This window comes from Botrytis cinerea, chromosome 12 (genome assembly GCF_000143535.2).
Source record: "Botrytis cinerea B05.10 chromosome 12, complete sequence".
Taxonomy (NCBI): domain Eukaryota; kingdom Fungi; phylum Ascomycota; class Leotiomycetes; order Helotiales; family Sclerotiniaceae; genus Botrytis; species Botrytis cinerea.
The window spans coordinates 1205788-1223868 of NC_037321.1; the positions used below are offsets into that span (position 1 = coordinate 1205788).

General features: G+C 43.0%; 5 protein-coding genes across 5 annotated transcripts; all 5 read left to right on the top strand.

Annotated features, from left to right (window-relative positions):
• Nucleotides 1–1552: 1552 nt before the first annotated feature.
• Bcnbp35 lies at nucleotides 1553–3104 on the top strand. Its single transcript, XM_001552213.2, has one exon. The coding sequence runs from the start codon at nucleotides 1689–1691 to the stop codon at nucleotides 2718–2720; it is 1032 nt and encodes a 343-aa protein (XP_001552263.1). The 5' UTR covers nucleotides 1553–1688; the 3' UTR covers nucleotides 2721–3104.
• A 1832-nt stretch (nucleotides 3105–4936) lies between these two features.
• BCIN_12g03500 (hypothetical protein) lies at nucleotides 4937–6676 on the top strand (the record flags this gene model as incomplete). The annotated part of the gene is made up of 8 exons (XM_024696390.1): nucleotides 4937–4967; nucleotides 5019–5149; nucleotides 5196–5325; nucleotides 5387–5607; nucleotides 5658–5797; nucleotides 5853–5920; nucleotides 5968–5998; nucleotides 6054–6676. The coding sequence occupies 8 exons, from the start codon at nucleotides 4937–4939 to the stop codon at nucleotides 6514–6516; spliced, it is 1215 nt and encodes a 404-aa protein (XP_024552198.1). The 3' UTR covers nucleotides 6517–6676.
• Nucleotides 6677–7986: 1310 nt separating this feature from the next.
• On the top strand, nucleotides 7987–8407 carry BCIN_12g03510 (hypothetical protein). Its single transcript, XM_024696391.1, has 2 exons — nucleotides 7987–8070; nucleotides 8120–8407. The coding sequence occupies exons 1-2, from the start codon at nucleotides 8037–8039 to the stop codon at nucleotides 8287–8289; spliced, it is 204 nt and encodes a 67-aa protein (XP_024552199.1). The 5' UTR covers nucleotides 7987–8036; the 3' UTR covers nucleotides 8290–8407.
• An 86-nt stretch (nucleotides 8408–8493) lies between these two features.
• Nucleotides 8494–9969, top strand: BCIN_12g03520 (hypothetical protein). The gene is made up of 2 exons (XM_001552211.2): nucleotides 8494–9677; nucleotides 9745–9969. Exons 1-2 carry the CDS (start codon nucleotides 8684–8686, stop codon nucleotides 9816–9818), a joined length of 1068 nt encoding a protein of 355 aa, XP_001552261.2. The 5' UTR covers nucleotides 8494–8683; the 3' UTR covers nucleotides 9819–9969.
• A 4082-nt stretch (nucleotides 9970–14051) lies between these two features.
• Nucleotides 14052–17315, top strand: BCIN_12g03530 (hypothetical protein). Its single transcript, XM_001552209.2, has 3 exons — nucleotides 14052–15110; nucleotides 15162–16308; nucleotides 16368–17315. Exons 1-3 carry the CDS (start codon nucleotides 14864–14866, stop codon nucleotides 16921–16923), a joined length of 1950 nt encoding a protein of 649 aa, XP_001552259.1. The 5' UTR covers nucleotides 14052–14863; the 3' UTR covers nucleotides 16924–17315.
• Nucleotides 17316–18081: the final 766 nt, after the last annotated feature.

An 18081-nucleotide genomic window follows, 5' to 3' on the forward strand; every position in this document is an offset into this window, starting at 1 on the left:
GGTATGACATGTTTTATATTCTTTTTTGTTGATTGATGCGATGTGACGATGAAAGTTGGGGAAACGCGTGGGGGATTCTGTTACCCGTTGCCATTGCCGTTTCCTCTTCACTATCCAATCAATCAAATTCTGACAATCCCAATACTGGCATAGTCGTACTGCACTTGTCTATCTCTCTCTCTCTTTGAATACTCTCCATCTTCGTTTTCCCCGGCATTCTAGGAAGCTGCCAGCACACACGCACGATATCCTTCCGTAATCAATCTAGTTATGCACGAGATGATTCTCAACAAAAAAATTCAGATAGAATTCTATAGAATCAAGTGTCAATTAATTGACATGTGAAAGATCCAGTCGAATGGCCGATCAATGATGCGATTCTATCCGTATGCATGGTCAAGGATGCTTGTGAAAACCCCATTCTTTTTTGTAACCGACCAGAAACATATCTGGGGAAAGATGGAGATCATTGAAATCATAAAGTTTATTATATCAGATTCATCTATCCTCTCCCTCTGTGCAGGGCTCGGGTTGGCGGAAGGATCCCGTCTCACCTTGCTATCCCCCATCATCCACGTTTTTATGATCTGTCGTGTTACTCACAGAACACTACTGTAGCATTTCTGCAATCGAGTGTCGGACAGTAATCAGGAGCGGAACCAATAAGAGACCTTCCTTCTTGAAAGTGACGGAGAATATCCGGTCGATAAGAACGACTGTAAAGCTACCATGGCAGTTCTAGGTTTCCCCGAGAATAACGTCTTACCATTTTCACAAATAGAATCTTACTCGTGGGGGTTCCATCCATGATAAGATTCAAAGTATACTTTGACCACCTCTGTCTGACCGGAGACCTTATCTACTTGCCGGAGCAGATAAAAGGTTGGTAGAGTGCATCCAGGTATAGGTCCTCGTTCGTCGTCAGGTCAACTCCGCGGTGATGAAAACATCAAGCAGGTCAGTTGATTGTATGATCCCGCACGATCGAAACTTCGTATTCGTTGAAAGTTTGAGGCTATAACCAACGGGTAATAAGTAACAGTGTTAGAATCTTCAGAGCTAACGAACGAGTCAGAAAAACGATCATAAAACGGGAGTGATAGAAGAGAGGTACAGCATTCTGCTAGATACATGGTAAAGGACTGTACGGCAATGTTCTCCCAGACCTTAGCTCAATCTCGGACAGACGTTGATCTCTCAAAGAACCCCTTCGACTGCTCAGCCGATATCACAGTGCTTCTGTCCGTAGATTTGCGATCATCATCCCATATGATGAGATGAGCAGTTCAAAACATAGAGGAGACAGAGTATATACCATCTAATCTGATAGATTCTTCGTTGTGAGAAAGAGAAGGATTCGTTTTTCAATCCATCCGTTGTTTTCATAGAGTTTAGAAAGACTGATAGAGATGGACCTATCCTGAGAGCGATAATTCAAAGGCACGTGACAGGGTTCATACTACCCCGCCGGTAACCGGTAATCGGAGAAACAACCACAACCTCACCGCCTTACCAATTAAGTCAACGATATTATAAACCAATCTTATCTTTAGCAAAATTCCATTGTTGCTTTGTAAACATCCATCCTACGACTTTATTATCTCATCGATCATCCCACAATTTACATTTTCCATTTTACACTCAATAAACAATTGAAAAACAATATTCTGAGTTGGTCGCAGTAAATCATGGCTCCATCTCTTGAGGAAAGGCCCGATGCTGTGCAAGACGTCCTCTCAAATCCTCTCAAAAATGCTCCCAAACTTGTCGCCCCAGAACCTGAACATTGTCCCGGTCCAGAATCCGAAGCGGCGGGAAAGGCAGATTCTTGCGCGGGCTGTCCAAACCAAGCCATATGCGCATCCGCACCCAAAGGTCCCGATCCAGATATTCCAGCTATAACTGCACGTCTTGCTGGTATCAAACATAAAGTCTTAATTCTGTCGGGGAAAGGTGGTGTAGGAAAAAGCACATTTACAACTTTACTTGCACATGCCTTCGCAACAAATGAGGACAACACAGTAGGAATCATGGATACCGATATCTGCGGACCGAGTATACCCAAGATGATGGGAGTAGAAACGGAGCAGATACATGTTAGTGGTGCAGGTTGGAGTCCAGTATGGGTTATGGAGAACTTAGGTGTGATGAGTGTGCAGTTTATGCTACCCAATCGAGACGATGCCGTGATATGGAGAGGGCCAAAGAAAAATGGATTGATCAAGCAGTTTTTAAAGGATGTAGAGTGGGGAGAGATGGATTTCTTATTGGTGGACACACCTCCAGGAACCAGCGATGAACATTTGAGTGTGAATTCATTCCTCAAAGAGAGTGGGGTAGATGGGGCTTTAATAGTTACAACACCACAGGAAGTTTCACTGTTAGATGTTAGAAAAGAAATTGACTTCTGTCGGAAGGCGGGGATCAAGGTATTAGGGATCGTCGAAAACATGTCAGGATTCGTCTGCCCAAAATGCACACACGAAAGTCAAATCTTCCAAGCAACAACAGGAGGTGCGAGAGCTTTGGCTAAAGAAATGAATATTCCTTTCCTGGGAGCCGTACCACTAGATCCTCGAATTGGGATGTCGTGCGACTATGGCGAGAGCTTTTTCGATGCTTGGCCTGATAGCCCAGCCTGCACGGCATTGAAGACTGTCGTTAGAAAACTTGGTGAAGAGATCGGACTCGATCCCAAGAGCATATTACCTGACGATTGAACATTCTTCCACGGAGTCCATTCCCTCACAGATCAACCGATAACAAGATTCGGTCAGCAGAGCGTGATCAACATCTGCTCCGAGGCAATCAGCTCCCTGTTATGTCTACCATAATACTACCCATACAATTCGTCAACTTTGCCACGGCTCGGATCCGTAATCAGAAAGTGATGAAATACCGACAGACACTGATATAATATCAAGGATAATTAGCATATAGAATTCGAACCAAATATGAGATTCAAAAAACAGCTTGATTATTGTTCAGCCCAATGAGCTTAGCAATGCGGTATGATTCTGGCGGCGAGTGCCCACCTAAGTTTCATCTCTCACTTGAAGTTTGTACACTAGCTTAAATACACTTGCCTGTTTTAGATTTCGTCAACACTTGAAACCTCAAAGTCCTTCATTCCCGCGCAAGTCGCTGACCTTTGAAGCAGCGCGTATCATTGCTGTTTTACCCATGATTCGAATCTTTCCAAATGTACGGGTTACCACGAATGAATTTGTACCCCAAATTTGCAAATGCTACCATCTTCTGCGTCTAGAGAGTCGAATTCGGGCAATCTGGTCTGGCTCGATTACAGTCACATTCCTATCTGAGCAAAAGGGACCACTGATTCAGGGAGTCGTGGCCGAATATGATCAATGATTTAAATGCATGTCCCCAAGGTACCCAGATATATCGGAGTAATCTATGCATCGGAGCTTCTTGTACTTCGGAGGATTCACTTTTTTTTCTTTCTTTTTGCAAGGCCTGAAATCACGAGATGATTTTCAAACGCCTAGGGGTACTTTTGTCCTTCCATGATCAGGAGTTCAGTCTTGTGACAACCCATTTGGGAAGTAGGGTATCTTTTGATGTTTTGTTCATCATGGCAGGTACTGGATTTGCTTACGTTCTGTGACTCAGCATGCAACTCGAATAAGAATGTGGATGATGAGTGGCGGCATGACCCTCCGAGCTTTCAATGCAGATTATTTGATATAGCAAGGGATTCGCTTATATGTCTCTATAATTCACATGTTATATGAAATAAAGAGCTTCTAATTACATTCAGAGATCACTTGCGTGAACTTGATTCTGTCCGAAGACAAATCAGGGTGACCCCTTTGAGCAAGTGGCTCCACGGGGGCCAGTGTTCGGTTAAAGCCGATTACTCTTCTCACCTTGTCGACCGTTCTTCTCAAGCTTGCTTATCGCGATTTGAGTCGAAAAACTCTGGACCCTCTCTTTATATGTCCATTTATTAACATTAAACGATATTGGCCAATTTGGCGTACAGGGAAAGAAATAGCGCAAGGTGCTTTCCCGGTTACACATCGCAGAAATCATTCATCTGAATTATATCCACATAAATAATGAAGGCTTCATACGTTAACAGCAGTCAGTCAGATGCAGGTACCAACAAGTATCGCCTAAAACCGAACCAACGATTGCCGAACCTATTGTCTTGAAAAAATTTCATTTGAATCTCTTAAACCACCACACCAGATGCAAGCTGTCGTAAGCTTTAGAGTTACATGCGGATGGGTATACTCTGGGCATTCTCATTTAACAATCTTATATTGCAAAGTGTTTGTGGGGATCAATTATTTGTGAGTGAAGTATTTAGCCGTGTTTCATAGACCGGAACGATTTAAGCATCCGGAGAACGATTCCTTTGTAGGGCAGCTAGACTTTAATACCCCTGGGGCTTGTATGTCAGATTGTAGAGTGGGACAAGCTTACAACTCGGATGAGAGGTTCGTTCGCACGGTTTCCTTTCCATATGTGGACTTATCCACCTGCACGCACGGTACTTTTCCTTGAGACGAAATTTATGTCCCTTGTCTTAATATGGATCGATATAAACCGAAATACGATACCACGCGGTTACTCTTTCTGTTTTTGGTGGTTAAGCTTAATCATTTGGGGCTTCGTAGCTACCTGCAGTCCCTGTTTAGACCTGTATTCACGAATGATAATGGCTTGTTTATACCGCGATCACATTGCGTCGCTACCTAAGCAGAAACTGCAAGGCACGAACCGATAGGGAAAAAACGGTTCATCCGGTCTTTCTTGGTGGCTTCTATGATTGATGGATCTTTATGAGCCCCGGCAAGCCAGCAGTGGCGATATGGATCTCCAATGTTTACTTTTACCTGCTTAGACCCCGCTCTTTCGGTTGTCGATCGAGATATACTTTTGAGTAAGTAAAAATCGACCTTCCAACATGACAGCTGTGGGGCCTGATATCAATAACGGTGAGCTACTTCAAATTTTCAATGGCTCGCTGTCGCTAACTCAGCTTATAGGCGGAAAAGGTCTGGCTGTGATCTGGGCTCTCAATGCTGTCTCAATCACCATTGTTATCGCAAGATGCATGACACAAAGATTCATAATCCGTCAACTGGGGCTTAGTGACGCTTTGGTCGTTGTATCGATGGTATGTTCTCTACCTCATAAGCCATGAATCATAACTAATGATGAAGTGTACCATTTCTTCTATGGCAGCTTTGATCACAGTGCAATATCACTATGGATGGGGACGACATTACGCATATCTCGATCCATTTGATAGAATCGAGGCAATGAAGTACAATGCAATTGGGCAATCTTTTGGTAATTCTACTTCAGCAAGAGTCTCTATGCAAGATCTCTCTCTGACGTTTATATGCGACAGGTGTTATGGGCTCGACTTTTGGCCGAATGTCCTTTATTATCCTCATGATACAGCTATTCGGAACCTCTAAATTAAAACACGCAGCTCTATGGACATTATTCTGGGTACAATTCATTCCAAACTGTATTGTCGTCGTCACATTGTATGTTCAATGTAGTGATATTCGATCTTTGTGGGACACGTCGATTATATCTTCATGTTGGCCTGAGTCTTACCAAACGGTGAGTCTAGACATCATTCCCACTTGAACGATTTTCTAATGACGCATTAGTATATTGGCTACGCACATACAAGTTGGAATGGTCTAACGGATCTATTTTTGACGTGTCTACCGGCAACAATGTTGTGGAGTTTACAAATGAATCGTCGTACGAAATTCGGTTTGGTGTTTTTGCTAAGTCTTAGTTTACTGTGAGTTCTACTTTTTGCCTTTTTCACCACTTTCTTTAATTTAATATTCTGGCAGCGCCTTTGTGGGAGTTATCTTGAAGATTGTGTATATTGGAGTGCTTGCCGACCGAGGAGATTATACTTGTAAGTACCATAATATCCATCAAATAACAACCCGCTGACAATAGCAGACAACACAGTCCCATTCTTCGTCTGGGTACAGTAAGTTTTCGCCCCCACTTCCCCAAATAGCGCTTTCCTAATCTTTCAAAAACAGAGTCGAATCCAATCTCGTCGTGATCGCCTCTTCAGTTCCACTTCTTCGTCCTCTCTTTATTCGTCTTAAATCCGGCGATTTTAGCACCCGCAATGGCTCTACAGCTCCTACTTTCGAGCTGTCAGGATATAGTAATAAGAGGAAATCAATACAGAATAATCATATGTTCAGTGAGATAAGCGATGATGATTTGGGGATGAAGCATTCGCGGGATGGGATCGCAATAGATGATAAAAGAAGCGAAGATCATATCTTGCCGATACAGGGAGAGAAGGAAAGAGTTTTGGAGCCGTGGGTGGTGAAGAAGGAGGTTAGTTATAGTGTGAGGGTTGAGGACACGGCGGATGAGGATCTTGAAAGGGGAGAGTCGGAGAGGGAAAGAGGGAGAAACCATGTGTTCCTGGTGCCGAAAAGGGCGAGTAAAGGGAGTATGAGTGTTCTGAGTCAAGTTTCCGTGGTGTGAAAATCATTCATCGTGGAGTTTGGGTTATATGTTATTGGGTAATAATCGAGGTATTGGAACGGAAATGGGATCTTGGATGAATATGGATGTGGATATGGATAACTTATACTCTAGCAAATCATCTCTTTTGTAAATACCCTCTAAAATCAGATTTGTTACATTATTCTTCCTATGATATCTCTCGTTTAAACATTTACTAGTGGGCAAACGCGTTGATTGTGAATTTATATACCGTACTTACTATTGAATCCTGAGCGTTCATAAAAAAAATCGATAAAAAAATCGAAATGAAATTGCAACGCCAAACGGGCATCAATATTGATATAGATCCCCACAAGTGATGCAAGCAAAAAATTGAAAAATTGTCACAAAAAATGGAAATTCTCATTACGGAAAGGAAACGGAGAACAGAGAACAGGAAAAATTGTGTACGTACCCCATGCCTTGTTGTACATGCACTTTGTACTTGGTATTGTAATGTACTGTATTGTATTGGCTTCGACCGTCTCGTTGGGACTCGGTAGCTAATGGGTCGTGGGCTGGACTAGGCTCTGGGTGCGGGATGGAGGATGAGGGATGAGGGATGGAGATTGTGAATGTGACTGTGAGTGTGATTTTGGGATGGAGAGGGGATATTGGGGTGGGCTTAGTTTTTTGTAACGGGAAGGGAGCACGGGGAGGTGCTGCTCCTATAGAGAGCAAGATATAAAAAAAAAATTAGGATTTCGAAAGATCAGCTCATTTGGGTGTATGCTCTTTTTTGTCTTTGGATATTGGATTAGAGTAGTTGTGGTTATTTTTTGGGTTTGAAATTTGCGGTTGTGATTGAGTGGTTGTGTTCATGGGTTTTATGTGTGTATTGTATTGTGTAGGGTGGGTGTATTTTCTCTTTGAATGGGAAAGGTCAATCAACTATTGCTAACCTTGTACAGAATTGAAAATATAAGGGTTCCGATGTACAGAGTATAACTGCCATGGTGTGACTTTTCGGTTCTGTGAGCGTGCTACTGTACATCTCTAGAACATAGTGAACTTGATTCAGTAATGAATGCAGAAGACAGAATGGCGAGTAGAGTTTGATTTACAATGAAGGATGGCTGAGCTTTGAGAATGAACAAGCTTTTCTGTACTATATCGTACAAAAGCGTTGAAGCTTAATCTTCTTCGCACCAGCTTTCAGGGTGCGAGACTAGGGTGCGTCCCGCAGCGTAGGGCCCGTTATATGAACAGATGATTTGTGGATTTGGATGTGGATGTGCAATGTTGAATGTGGGATCGGGATGGGCTCGGAATTTGAGGGCCGGAATGGGGGGTGCGGATCTGTATTGTCTTGTGTGTGTATGTACTCTACGAGTACTCGAGTGCACGAGAAAGAGGCGGTTTTTTTGATTGTTGAATAGGTTGCACTATGTTACTGTACTAACTATACTGCGCTAGTAATAAATTGTAGTTTTCATTATTCAATCTACAGAGATTCTTTCTTCCAGCTAATGGGCCCTTGAATTCTAGAAAATGCTCAAATGAATGGGTATGCGTATGCATTCTACTCTGCATGTAATTCTCCCACTCTAGCCTCTAGCACAGCAGTATTGATACCAGATAGGCGAAGCCCCCGATAAACCCAGAGCACCCCACTCGACAACCCCTTGGTCCTTGCAGACGGAAATCAACCGACCTCCCCCATACACCCTAGCATATCAGCAAACTCCGGACATCCCAGCCACAACACGGAGATTGAACCAGCACGTCGAAAGGTACATTGGATTTTTGTAGCCTTTCCTTCGTGCAATCGATGTACCTTTCCGTCGCTTTCTTGCCTGGCTCATATTCGTAAATCGCATATAGAGTTAATCGGGACCGAAGGCCTATTTCCATTCGATACCAATTCCCATCCGAATGGTCTGATGCGTACATTCAATAGTTCCGCTTTTGATTGATATTCTAATGTAGCAGTTTAATATCCGTGATTCAAGCGTTGGAGAAGTCAAAGGTTGGGATTTGTTGAACCTATATACTTCCGTCTACTTTCCTCCCTTGTTGATAGTGCTTGTTGTCTCAGTATCTTCTTTATTTCGTTTTCTACTTTGTTTCTCTCGTCTCATCCCTTTTCATCAATCCATCTCATTTGCGGCTCTCCAGTTCGCTCTAGGTACCGTTTCTCGCCAGGATGAAGGCTTCAGTAATGAGCACGGCTCTTGCAGCCCTCACCTTCCTCCCCTCCCTCAGCACGTGCACTCCTATCGCAAGCCCCAGCTCAGTAGCCATCTCCAAGCTTACCCCATCCCTCCCCCTAACAGTCAGTGTTGTGAAAACCTTTGGCTTCCCCTCCTGGTGCGAGAACTTCGCCATCAGATCCAACGGCAACCTTCTCGTCTCCCGTCTTGATACCCCTGAGGTCCTCCTCGTCTCCCCCACAAACGCATTCGACCCTATCACCGTCACCACCTTCAACGCCACTACTTACAAAGGGGCCCTCGGTATCTCCGAAACCACAAAAGATGTCTTCTACGTCATCACCTCCGCCCAAGTCGACGACTCCTTCGTCAAAACCAGCGGCGTAAACTCCATCTGGAAAATCAACATGAACACCTTTGCTCAAAGCAACGGAACCATCACCTCTCCGGCCACCGTGACCAAAATCGTCGATATCCCCGGTGCCGATTTCCTCAACGGAATGACCACATTGGACGATCAAAATGTTCTTGTAGGAGATATCTACAACGGCTGGGTCTACAAAGTCTGCGTCACCACCGGCGCCTACTCCATCGTCGTCAACGATCCCAAGATGAAGATTCCCGCTGGCGCCTCCACCAATCTCGGCGTCAACGGTATCAAAATCTCTAATTCCTATCTCTACTGGACCAACACCGCCGTGGGTACTCTTAACAAAATCAAGATTGCAAGCGACGGAACGCCAATTGGCTCCAGCTCCGTCGTCGTAAGCAATGTTCCCAAAGCAGACGATTTTATTTTCAAGAGCGACGGAACCATCTGGGTTGCGCAAAACCAAATGGATGAATTGAGCTACATTCCCGTGGGAGCTACTCAAGCTACTCTAGTCGCTGGAAGCAATATTTCAACTACTTTGGCCGGTGTCACTTCTGGTCATTTTGGAAGAACAGCCAAAGATGCTAATATCTTATATCTGGCTACTAGTGGTGGTGGGTATCCCCTTTCTTTCCCTGATTTTTTCTTGTTTGCAAGCTTGGAGGTACTAATTGTAAATAGGATTGGCATTACCCATCAACGGAACCGTAGTCGTAGCAGGAAGTATCGTCAAGATCGACACCACTGGGTTCTAGCAGTAAACGCCCGGGAGTGAAGATGATGAGTGTGATGCAGATATGGAAGAGTAAATTCAAAGAATAGAATGGCATGAATCCATGTTTGATACTGATTTGGAGTTGATGTACGTGTATTTATGTGAAATTATAGAGAATAATAACATCTTCAATAGCTAATAATCCGTTGCCTATCTGTAATAAGTGCTCTGGACTGGAATTTCAAACTATTTATAGCACCACTGGCTTGTGATATAAGGAAGAGGAAGGTTTTCACATGATGAAAACAGGTATAGACATAGAATAAAGGGGGGGGGGTCTACGCGAATGAGCAAAATACTAAGAGCAATATATTCTAGAGCATCTCCACTTCGAATTACAGTCCTGATACTGCCCATTTTTATTAAACCAAGACATTTTACACGGTAACCCTAAGGGCCATCCTACCTACCCACCGTACATGTGAAAACCGGCCAAACTCTCAAAGTTCCCCTGGAGCTTCGGTACCCTCAAGAACCTGCGTGTCGGGCATAAATAACAGCATCGTGAACGCAACGCAATGTGGGCAAGATTGAGGACTCACTGATTCCTGTATTTTACCTACCCTATTCCCCAGACTTTGAGGTTGTCCCAAGCATAGTGTGTGGACTTCATCTCCAGTCCTCTCAGCCTCTGATCGTATGCGTGACGAGGTGGTTACTTCCGCTATACATCGAGATTTTCTTTGAGCCCATCTGGATTTTGAGCAGTCCAAATTCAGAATTCCCATTAATGAAACAAATCTGCAAGAAATCTTCATTCGAAATTGGAAGATATGTGTTTTCAGCTGTCCGATATCCTCATTTGCATCCTTGGAACACGAGATGAGCAGTACCTTTTTACGGTAACATCCTAATGACGTATAACTTTGATTTCTGGCTCGATGATTTGGAATTCGAACTTTTGATTCTTGCCTGGATGGCTATTATGATTGTCTAAAATATGAGCAGATAAGCTGGAGAGATTTTCCGAAGAGGAGTTATTTCAACGGGGTACTTGTAGATAACAGACGAGAAGAATATTGAAGTGATATGTAGGAAGATTTATAGAGATAGCTGAATGCAAGACTCGAAAAGCATTGTGAGACTATATCTATAGATAATCTAGAAATATCATAAATCTCGGCACCCTAATATTGATATAGAATACCATAGGCCAACCCGAGAAAGAGGGAGTGGCGGAGCTGGAAAAAGTTAAACAGGACATCTAGGCGTATCATAAAGATGCATAACGTGGAATTATGTTACCTGTGAGTGAGTATTTTGAAATGGGACAAGAAGTGCTAAATAAACACTGCGTCTGCTCGGCTCATAGACTCTACATCGCTTTTTCTGTCAACCTTCGAAATAGCAAGAAAGGGTCCAAGTAAAACTCGATATCTCATACGGCGGTACTGCCGAGATCAAACAACTTATACGCTTTTGAATATTCGCAGCGTAGCGGTTGACCGAGTGTGACGGGACAAAGATGCAAATTTGAAGAGATGAGTAGTTCAGCCAACATGAAATGTATCATATTATGAATAAACCAAACGGGCATTTTCCTGTTGTATCAACGAATTGAAATTGACGCTTATAGGAGTTATCATGTTTTTCATGCGTATCTGAAAAATCATTCAGACGATGTATGATGATTGTTTGAGAGGATTATGAACAATCGAAAAACATGTCCCTATAACCAGGTAGTATTGAATCAGAGCAAAATTTAAAAAGACGCCCTTTCCGCTTCAAATGATTTAGGAAATTCAATTGTTTGAGAGGGCCAAACGGAGAGTAAGATCGAAACCCTATGGCAAGGTGGTAGGTACCATGGAGGGGATAGAATATCAGAAGAATATGCATATAGATATGTTAAGCGAGCCAAATGACCTGGAGATATGGGTATGTGTGTGTCGGGAGGTATGGCTTTGAACGATTTCGTTGGTTGGAAAAGAGTGGAAAGGCCAATCGGTTTTCACACTCTGATTATAACTCGATCTCCATGCTCTATTCTTAAACCATCTAATAATATTTGATTCAATAAAAGAAAGAAAGTGGTTGTTCTAGATCTTCAGAAAGTTGAAACAGCAAGACATAGCTAGCCCGGTCCAAATTAGCTTTATCCGATTTGACGAAAGTACCACCCACCCAGACCTGATCGAAGACACTATGGAAGCACTTGAAGCTAGATTTCACAATCATAGAAGTGTGTATACTTCACAAGGTGGACTTGGTAACTATACAAGTCCAGGAATACAGACCTTAGCTTCTAGGATGGTGTAATTTCGACAACGCCTCGTTGACTATGAATAAGACAATTTTCCAATGGCGGGGTTATTTAGAGAAAGTCATCAATATATAGTAGAGATATATATAGGACTTGCAGATTTCAATTGTCGACTGAAATAGAAGAGTCAACAAATGGGAAGGTTCTCTATGTAGATCAAAGGTGAGGGATGTCAGCGGAGTAAGTGGTAAACGGATAAGAAACGAACAGTGAGTTAGAATATAACTGGAGATGTAAGCATAAATCAACCCCACAGACTTGTCAGATTTGATACCCGAATCCTGGTTGTGACTATTCCCTATCGACTTAAGACTCTCGTAGAGTTCTGATATGCAGGTCTAATGCCGACTTGCTTTTGAACTTTGAAGAAGTCATACATATTGATTACTGCAGTAATCCATGCTATGCATGTTCATGATCCACACCCATGTGCGTGTATATAATTGACGTAGATGAAGCTAAAACAGAAAGTTGTCCATGTCCGGTTTGTCGTTGATCTAGTCAACTTCGACACCATGCGGTTTCAATAAAACATATAGAGTAGTGTTGGTAGACCAAAGATAGCCGGCGCTCAATGCATCTACACATCTTATTGACGTATGAAAAGATTCATTGTCTCGATTGTTCATTCAATGATCTCTGAAATCGTTTTAACGAGAAGTGGAGATTGAGTCCATCACGTGCACTCCAAGATGTTCTATTTAAATCAAACGAGGTCTTCCGGATCTGTTCCCGGGCCGATCTGCCAAGAACATCAAAGTCCTGCAAGTCAATCCTACATTATACATACTGTCACATCCCGAGGAGGAGGGAAAGCGAACACGTACAACCCGAGGTTTGTGATATGAACATGGATCGGCGGTGAAAACATTACGATTCTTGTGTACTTGGTACACATGGCGTACAACACACATGACGAGGAGTCTGTATCTCTTGTCCGCACTAGATGGCAAACATTTATCATGCTCGTGGAGTTCTAGAAAATGCTCAAATAAGGTACTAGATAGATATACACACTTATCCTACTTTGGGGTCTTCAGCTTACTACATGAGGAAGGTAACATATCAAAACCACTTACTAACCATATAAGAAACGCCTCTGTATGAATTCAAGGACAATTGCCAGCTGTAAACTATGACCATTGAGCGCAAAAAAGAAATGCCATCTCGAGTATCATGGATAATGAAAAACGCCATAATACAAGCATTGTAGGCAGGGTCTTTCCCTAAATCGAGACACATGGATGCTTTCTCATTGGCGCTGACTACCAAGATAGATACTGTTGAAAAGATATCATGTTATGCTCTGAATGGAATCAACAGATCTTCCAAAATGTGACCCAGAAAAAGATCTGCGTACTACTATGCCTCCTTGGGTAGGCGAGGTAGGTACAGTATGATATGTTTCAGGACTTCCAGGACTTCCAGGACTTCCAGGACTTCAACATTGATAAGAATGCGCATTGCACGACATCGATCAAACTCAGGAGTACTTCTCTGAGCTCTCTGTCTTCACTCGTAGTTAGCTCCACGCCTATTAAGTTATTATGTGCTGTGTTTGTACATTTGCTCGCTCTCGTACACAGGCTAATGAGTTCTTCCTTCCACTCAAACTCTTAGACCGGCTCCAAAGTAGAATGGCGGCGTTGAATCCTTGAAGAGAAAAACGGAGACAGTAAACTTATCTGAGTATAGCTTCATCTTCTTCTCATCTCACTAATCTGTGAATCTCTTAATCCCACCCTATCACAACATTCACACCCATCCACAGGGGAATCGTGAGTCTAGAAGGCAATCCTGATTTACCAATTATCGAAAGTCGTGCCGAATCAAAGCATCAAGGGGGGCGATGATCACCGCGATACTAAGTAGCGAAGTACCTACATACATCAGTTCGGGAATTTTTCCCTATACGGTATATTTCGTGCCTTCACTTCAAACAGGCTTCTTGCTTCATGCTTCACTCGCTCATAATTCTAAGCCGCCACCAATTAATAAAGAGGACGCGGATGTGCGCCGTACGCATGGCAACAGATCTAACGAAAGGGCTCCAACATTTAAATTGACCAAAAAAAGCAGCAAAGTCGTAGATATCGTTTCTGCACTCTTATACGAAGATATGGAAGTCGACAATTGATTCACTGCTTCAGAATTCCTTTTCTTTTCGACCATACCAATCTACATCATCTTTGTTCTCGGCCTTCACAAGGATACCTGAGTAGTATCAAGACCATCTTTTTTTTGACATCGGATCCACAGCTTTCCGTGCTTCTTATGCAAAACTCACCTCAACTCCATTCCAAGTTCTACTTAGTCGATAAAATCGATATCGCACTACAATATTAATCCAAATTTAACATCATTGTGGGTTTCTACCGTGACATTCCTTTGATTTTTCCCTGTGTAATATCTGCCGTTGTATCCCAGCTCCAAATACCTTCTCGCTGGCCAATGTTATTGGGAAGACGGAGATACCACAAGAAAATCTTCTGCGAAGATTCGCAGCATACCCAATCGTGGCGGCATACAACCCGCCTTATCTTGCGCCAGGATTTGATCTGGAATATCAATATCTTCAATCGAACCCCTCTTCAATATATTCGGGATCGGCCAGTACCACATCGGACTTGACTATCATTGGCGATCAACGATACGCTTCCCCAACTTATCCCGTCTGCAACAACAGTCCTAGATCTACGAAACGTCAACAGATTAATGGAAAGCCTAAGCAGATTAAAGTTCGAGCGACTATAGATAATCAGATGCCAGGAAATGATGGGTCTTCCGCAACTGCTGCGGAGGCTCCAACGGCCGCTGCAAGTAAACCGAAACGAGTGCGAACGGGATGTTTGACGTGCAGAGAAAGACATTTGAAATGCGATGAGGGTCTACCAAATTGTCTGAATTGCCGGAAATCCAGTAGGGAATGCAAAAGAGGGGTGCGATTAAATTTTATCGATACCCAGATCAAATCACCACCAATGATCCCTCCTACGGCAGATTGGTCAGGTTAGTAGATTGAAGGATATTTTCAACATACATTTACTCACGCATTTTCAGTTCAATTCCAAGATGAATCCCGCGAAATTGCTTCGGAATACAAGGGCGGTTTGAGTCGATATGCGCACATCGAACAAACGATTACTCCTCCTCGAGATCCGCCCACCGAATACCCTATGCGACCTGTGGTTGTTGATCCCATGATGCAAGGGAATGCCCTTCCACCAATACAGACTGCTGGTACTTTCATAGAAAACAATCTTGGGGTCAAGCAAGAGATGGCACATTCTTCGCATTCTAGGCATACAAGCAGACATTTATCTCACGCCGGTAGTGAGAGTTCTAGTTATTTGACTGCGCCGACTGCATACACTGCTTCGGAACAAATTATCACGCCACCCAACGAAACTCGGGATTATCTTACTACTCCTGAAGAAGTTCTATACATGCAAGTTTTCGTCGAGGAAGTTGGATTATGGATGGATAGTATGGACCCGACGAAACACTTCTCCAGGATATTACCGTTCCATTCTCTAGGAGAACCAATGCTTCTCAATGCTTTCCTGGCATGTGGAGCTCGACATTTGACTCTGGTCAATCCTGCTTACCAGGAGGACAAAGCATTGTACTATTATGATACAGCCACTACTCAATTGTTACGATCGTTACAAAACCCCGATCGAGATACTGTCATCTGTGCAACTACAGCTGTCATTCTTAACGTTTACGAGATCATGTCCGAAAGAGCGATGCAACGTATGAACCATATTGCCGGAGCACGAGCTTTGATTAAAGAATGTGGATGGAATGCACGAAGTACTGGTGTAGGGGCCGCATGCTTTTGGCTTAACATTGGCATGGAATTGCTCAGTTGTTTGCACTTCAATTGGCAGGTAGCCTGGGAACCGGATCAATGGGGAGTTGATATGGACTTTTCACGAGAATTGGAAGTTGGACGAGAGGAAGTTTGGGTTCATCGAATGCTATACATCGTTGGAAAAATCGCAAATTTTAGGGCATCGATTCCACGGTTTCAGGAGGCTTCACCGCACGACGAGCAAATTCGAATGCAATCTAGGTATGCAGAGTGGCAAAAATTGAAGAATCTTTGTGATAGCTGGAACAGTAGCATACCTCGGACCATGCACCCGATGGCTTATTTGTATCCGTCACAGACCACTTCAAGTTCCGCCTTCCCAGAAGTTTGGTGAGTGTCTATCCACTAAGCGGGGTGTACAAAGTAACCTACTAATTACAATCTCATAGGCTTCTCAAACGTGCCACAATCGTTGGTAGATTGTTCTACCACACAGCAATGTGCCTTCTCCCTCAAATTAATCCGTTGTTGAGTCCAGAAAATGTAGAAATGCACGAAATGCAGCAAAGCCACTCTCGTTCCATATGTGGAATTGTAGCACATGTCAAGGACAGGGGAGTGGCTAGTGTCGCGCTTCGCTCTTTAGCTATCGCTGCCGAATGTTTAGTTGTTCGTCGCGAACAAGAAGAAGTACTCACCATATTCGAAAAAATTCGAAAAGAAACGGGTTGGAGAGTTGGATTTTTACACAAAGAACTCAAAACGAAGTGGGGTTGGCCAGATGAAACGGCGCAGCAGCAACAGATGATGCCTCAAGCGAGTTCCTTGTCTCAATTCTTCCCTTCTAATACGCCAGCACCACCTGCACCGGCAAGACCGTCCATTCCAAGCGGCATTTTAAATCCTCTTCTGAAAACTGCGGATTTCTCTCTACCGAATCATCCATACCAACAACATTATCAACCACCAAACACAACAAATCAATTTACTCATACATATCTATAAGTGATATATCATGTTACAAACGACCATCGAGATCTTCATTGTTCATTACTTCGACGACGCTACGGGAGACGCAAATTAAAATGACACCTGAGAGGACAAATTCGGGGATGGGCGCCATTTTGCATACGGAATCAACGGCACAAAAATTTCAATTTAGCGGTATGAAATGGGGAATTGGAGTCAAATTGGCGTTTGGGGAATAAATAATCGGTCCCGGGTTGGTAGGCATCCCTCGGTATTCTTGAACATAGAACCTTGGAGTTTGAGGGAATGGAGGGCTTTCTTTCAGCGTTGTTCCTGGATAGTGTAATACTATAGAGCGATTGACATTGGTCGACAGTGTAAATACATTATTTATGAATTGATATTATCTCTAAATTTTAGAGAATGCACCTATTTTGTTCAATGCACGCCCATATCGTTTGAATGGTTTGAAGCTGGTGAGTAGGTAAATTCATGATAAACAGATAATTAATGCCACTACTCTATGATGTCCAACTTGATGTACAGGTAGGCGAACTTAGTAACATTGATAGGTCAACAAGTCAATATCATACAATCTCCTGCGTTTCAATTGTCAGTTCAATAGGAAAATTGCTTTCAGACCTACCTGGATTAGTCATCAACATTACCGACACGTTAACGGAAATAAACCAATGATATAAGCGACACGTGATTTTCATGAAATCTTGAAAGGTTTTGTTGCATATCTATAATGTGTCGGTCGTTTACAAACGTTTCAAAAACGTTTTCAAAGTGTTTAGGTAAATAAATCCTTTTGGAGGAGGAGTAGTGGAGAAGAAATTCATTAGACGGTAGTTGCTGTTGGTACTTTCTAGGTGAAATTCTCAGGTTGCACTGAGCTGTTAGGCTTCGTCCATATATACCTATTTTGAGTAGCAATCTATTTGGGCAATATTAAAAGTAACCTTAGAGTACGATTTCCAATAACAATGATCCTCATTATTGAATCACGGAGGGGGAGAAATCGTTGTTGTGGCTCCAGTGATGCTTATGTAACGAATCTATCTATTTCAACAGATCGGGCTTCTGGAGTACAACGGTTTCATCCAAAACTCCTATCCATGACTCTATGCGAAACTTGACTTTCAAATCTCATCAACATTTTATCACTCGATCTCGGGCACTCTTGAGTAG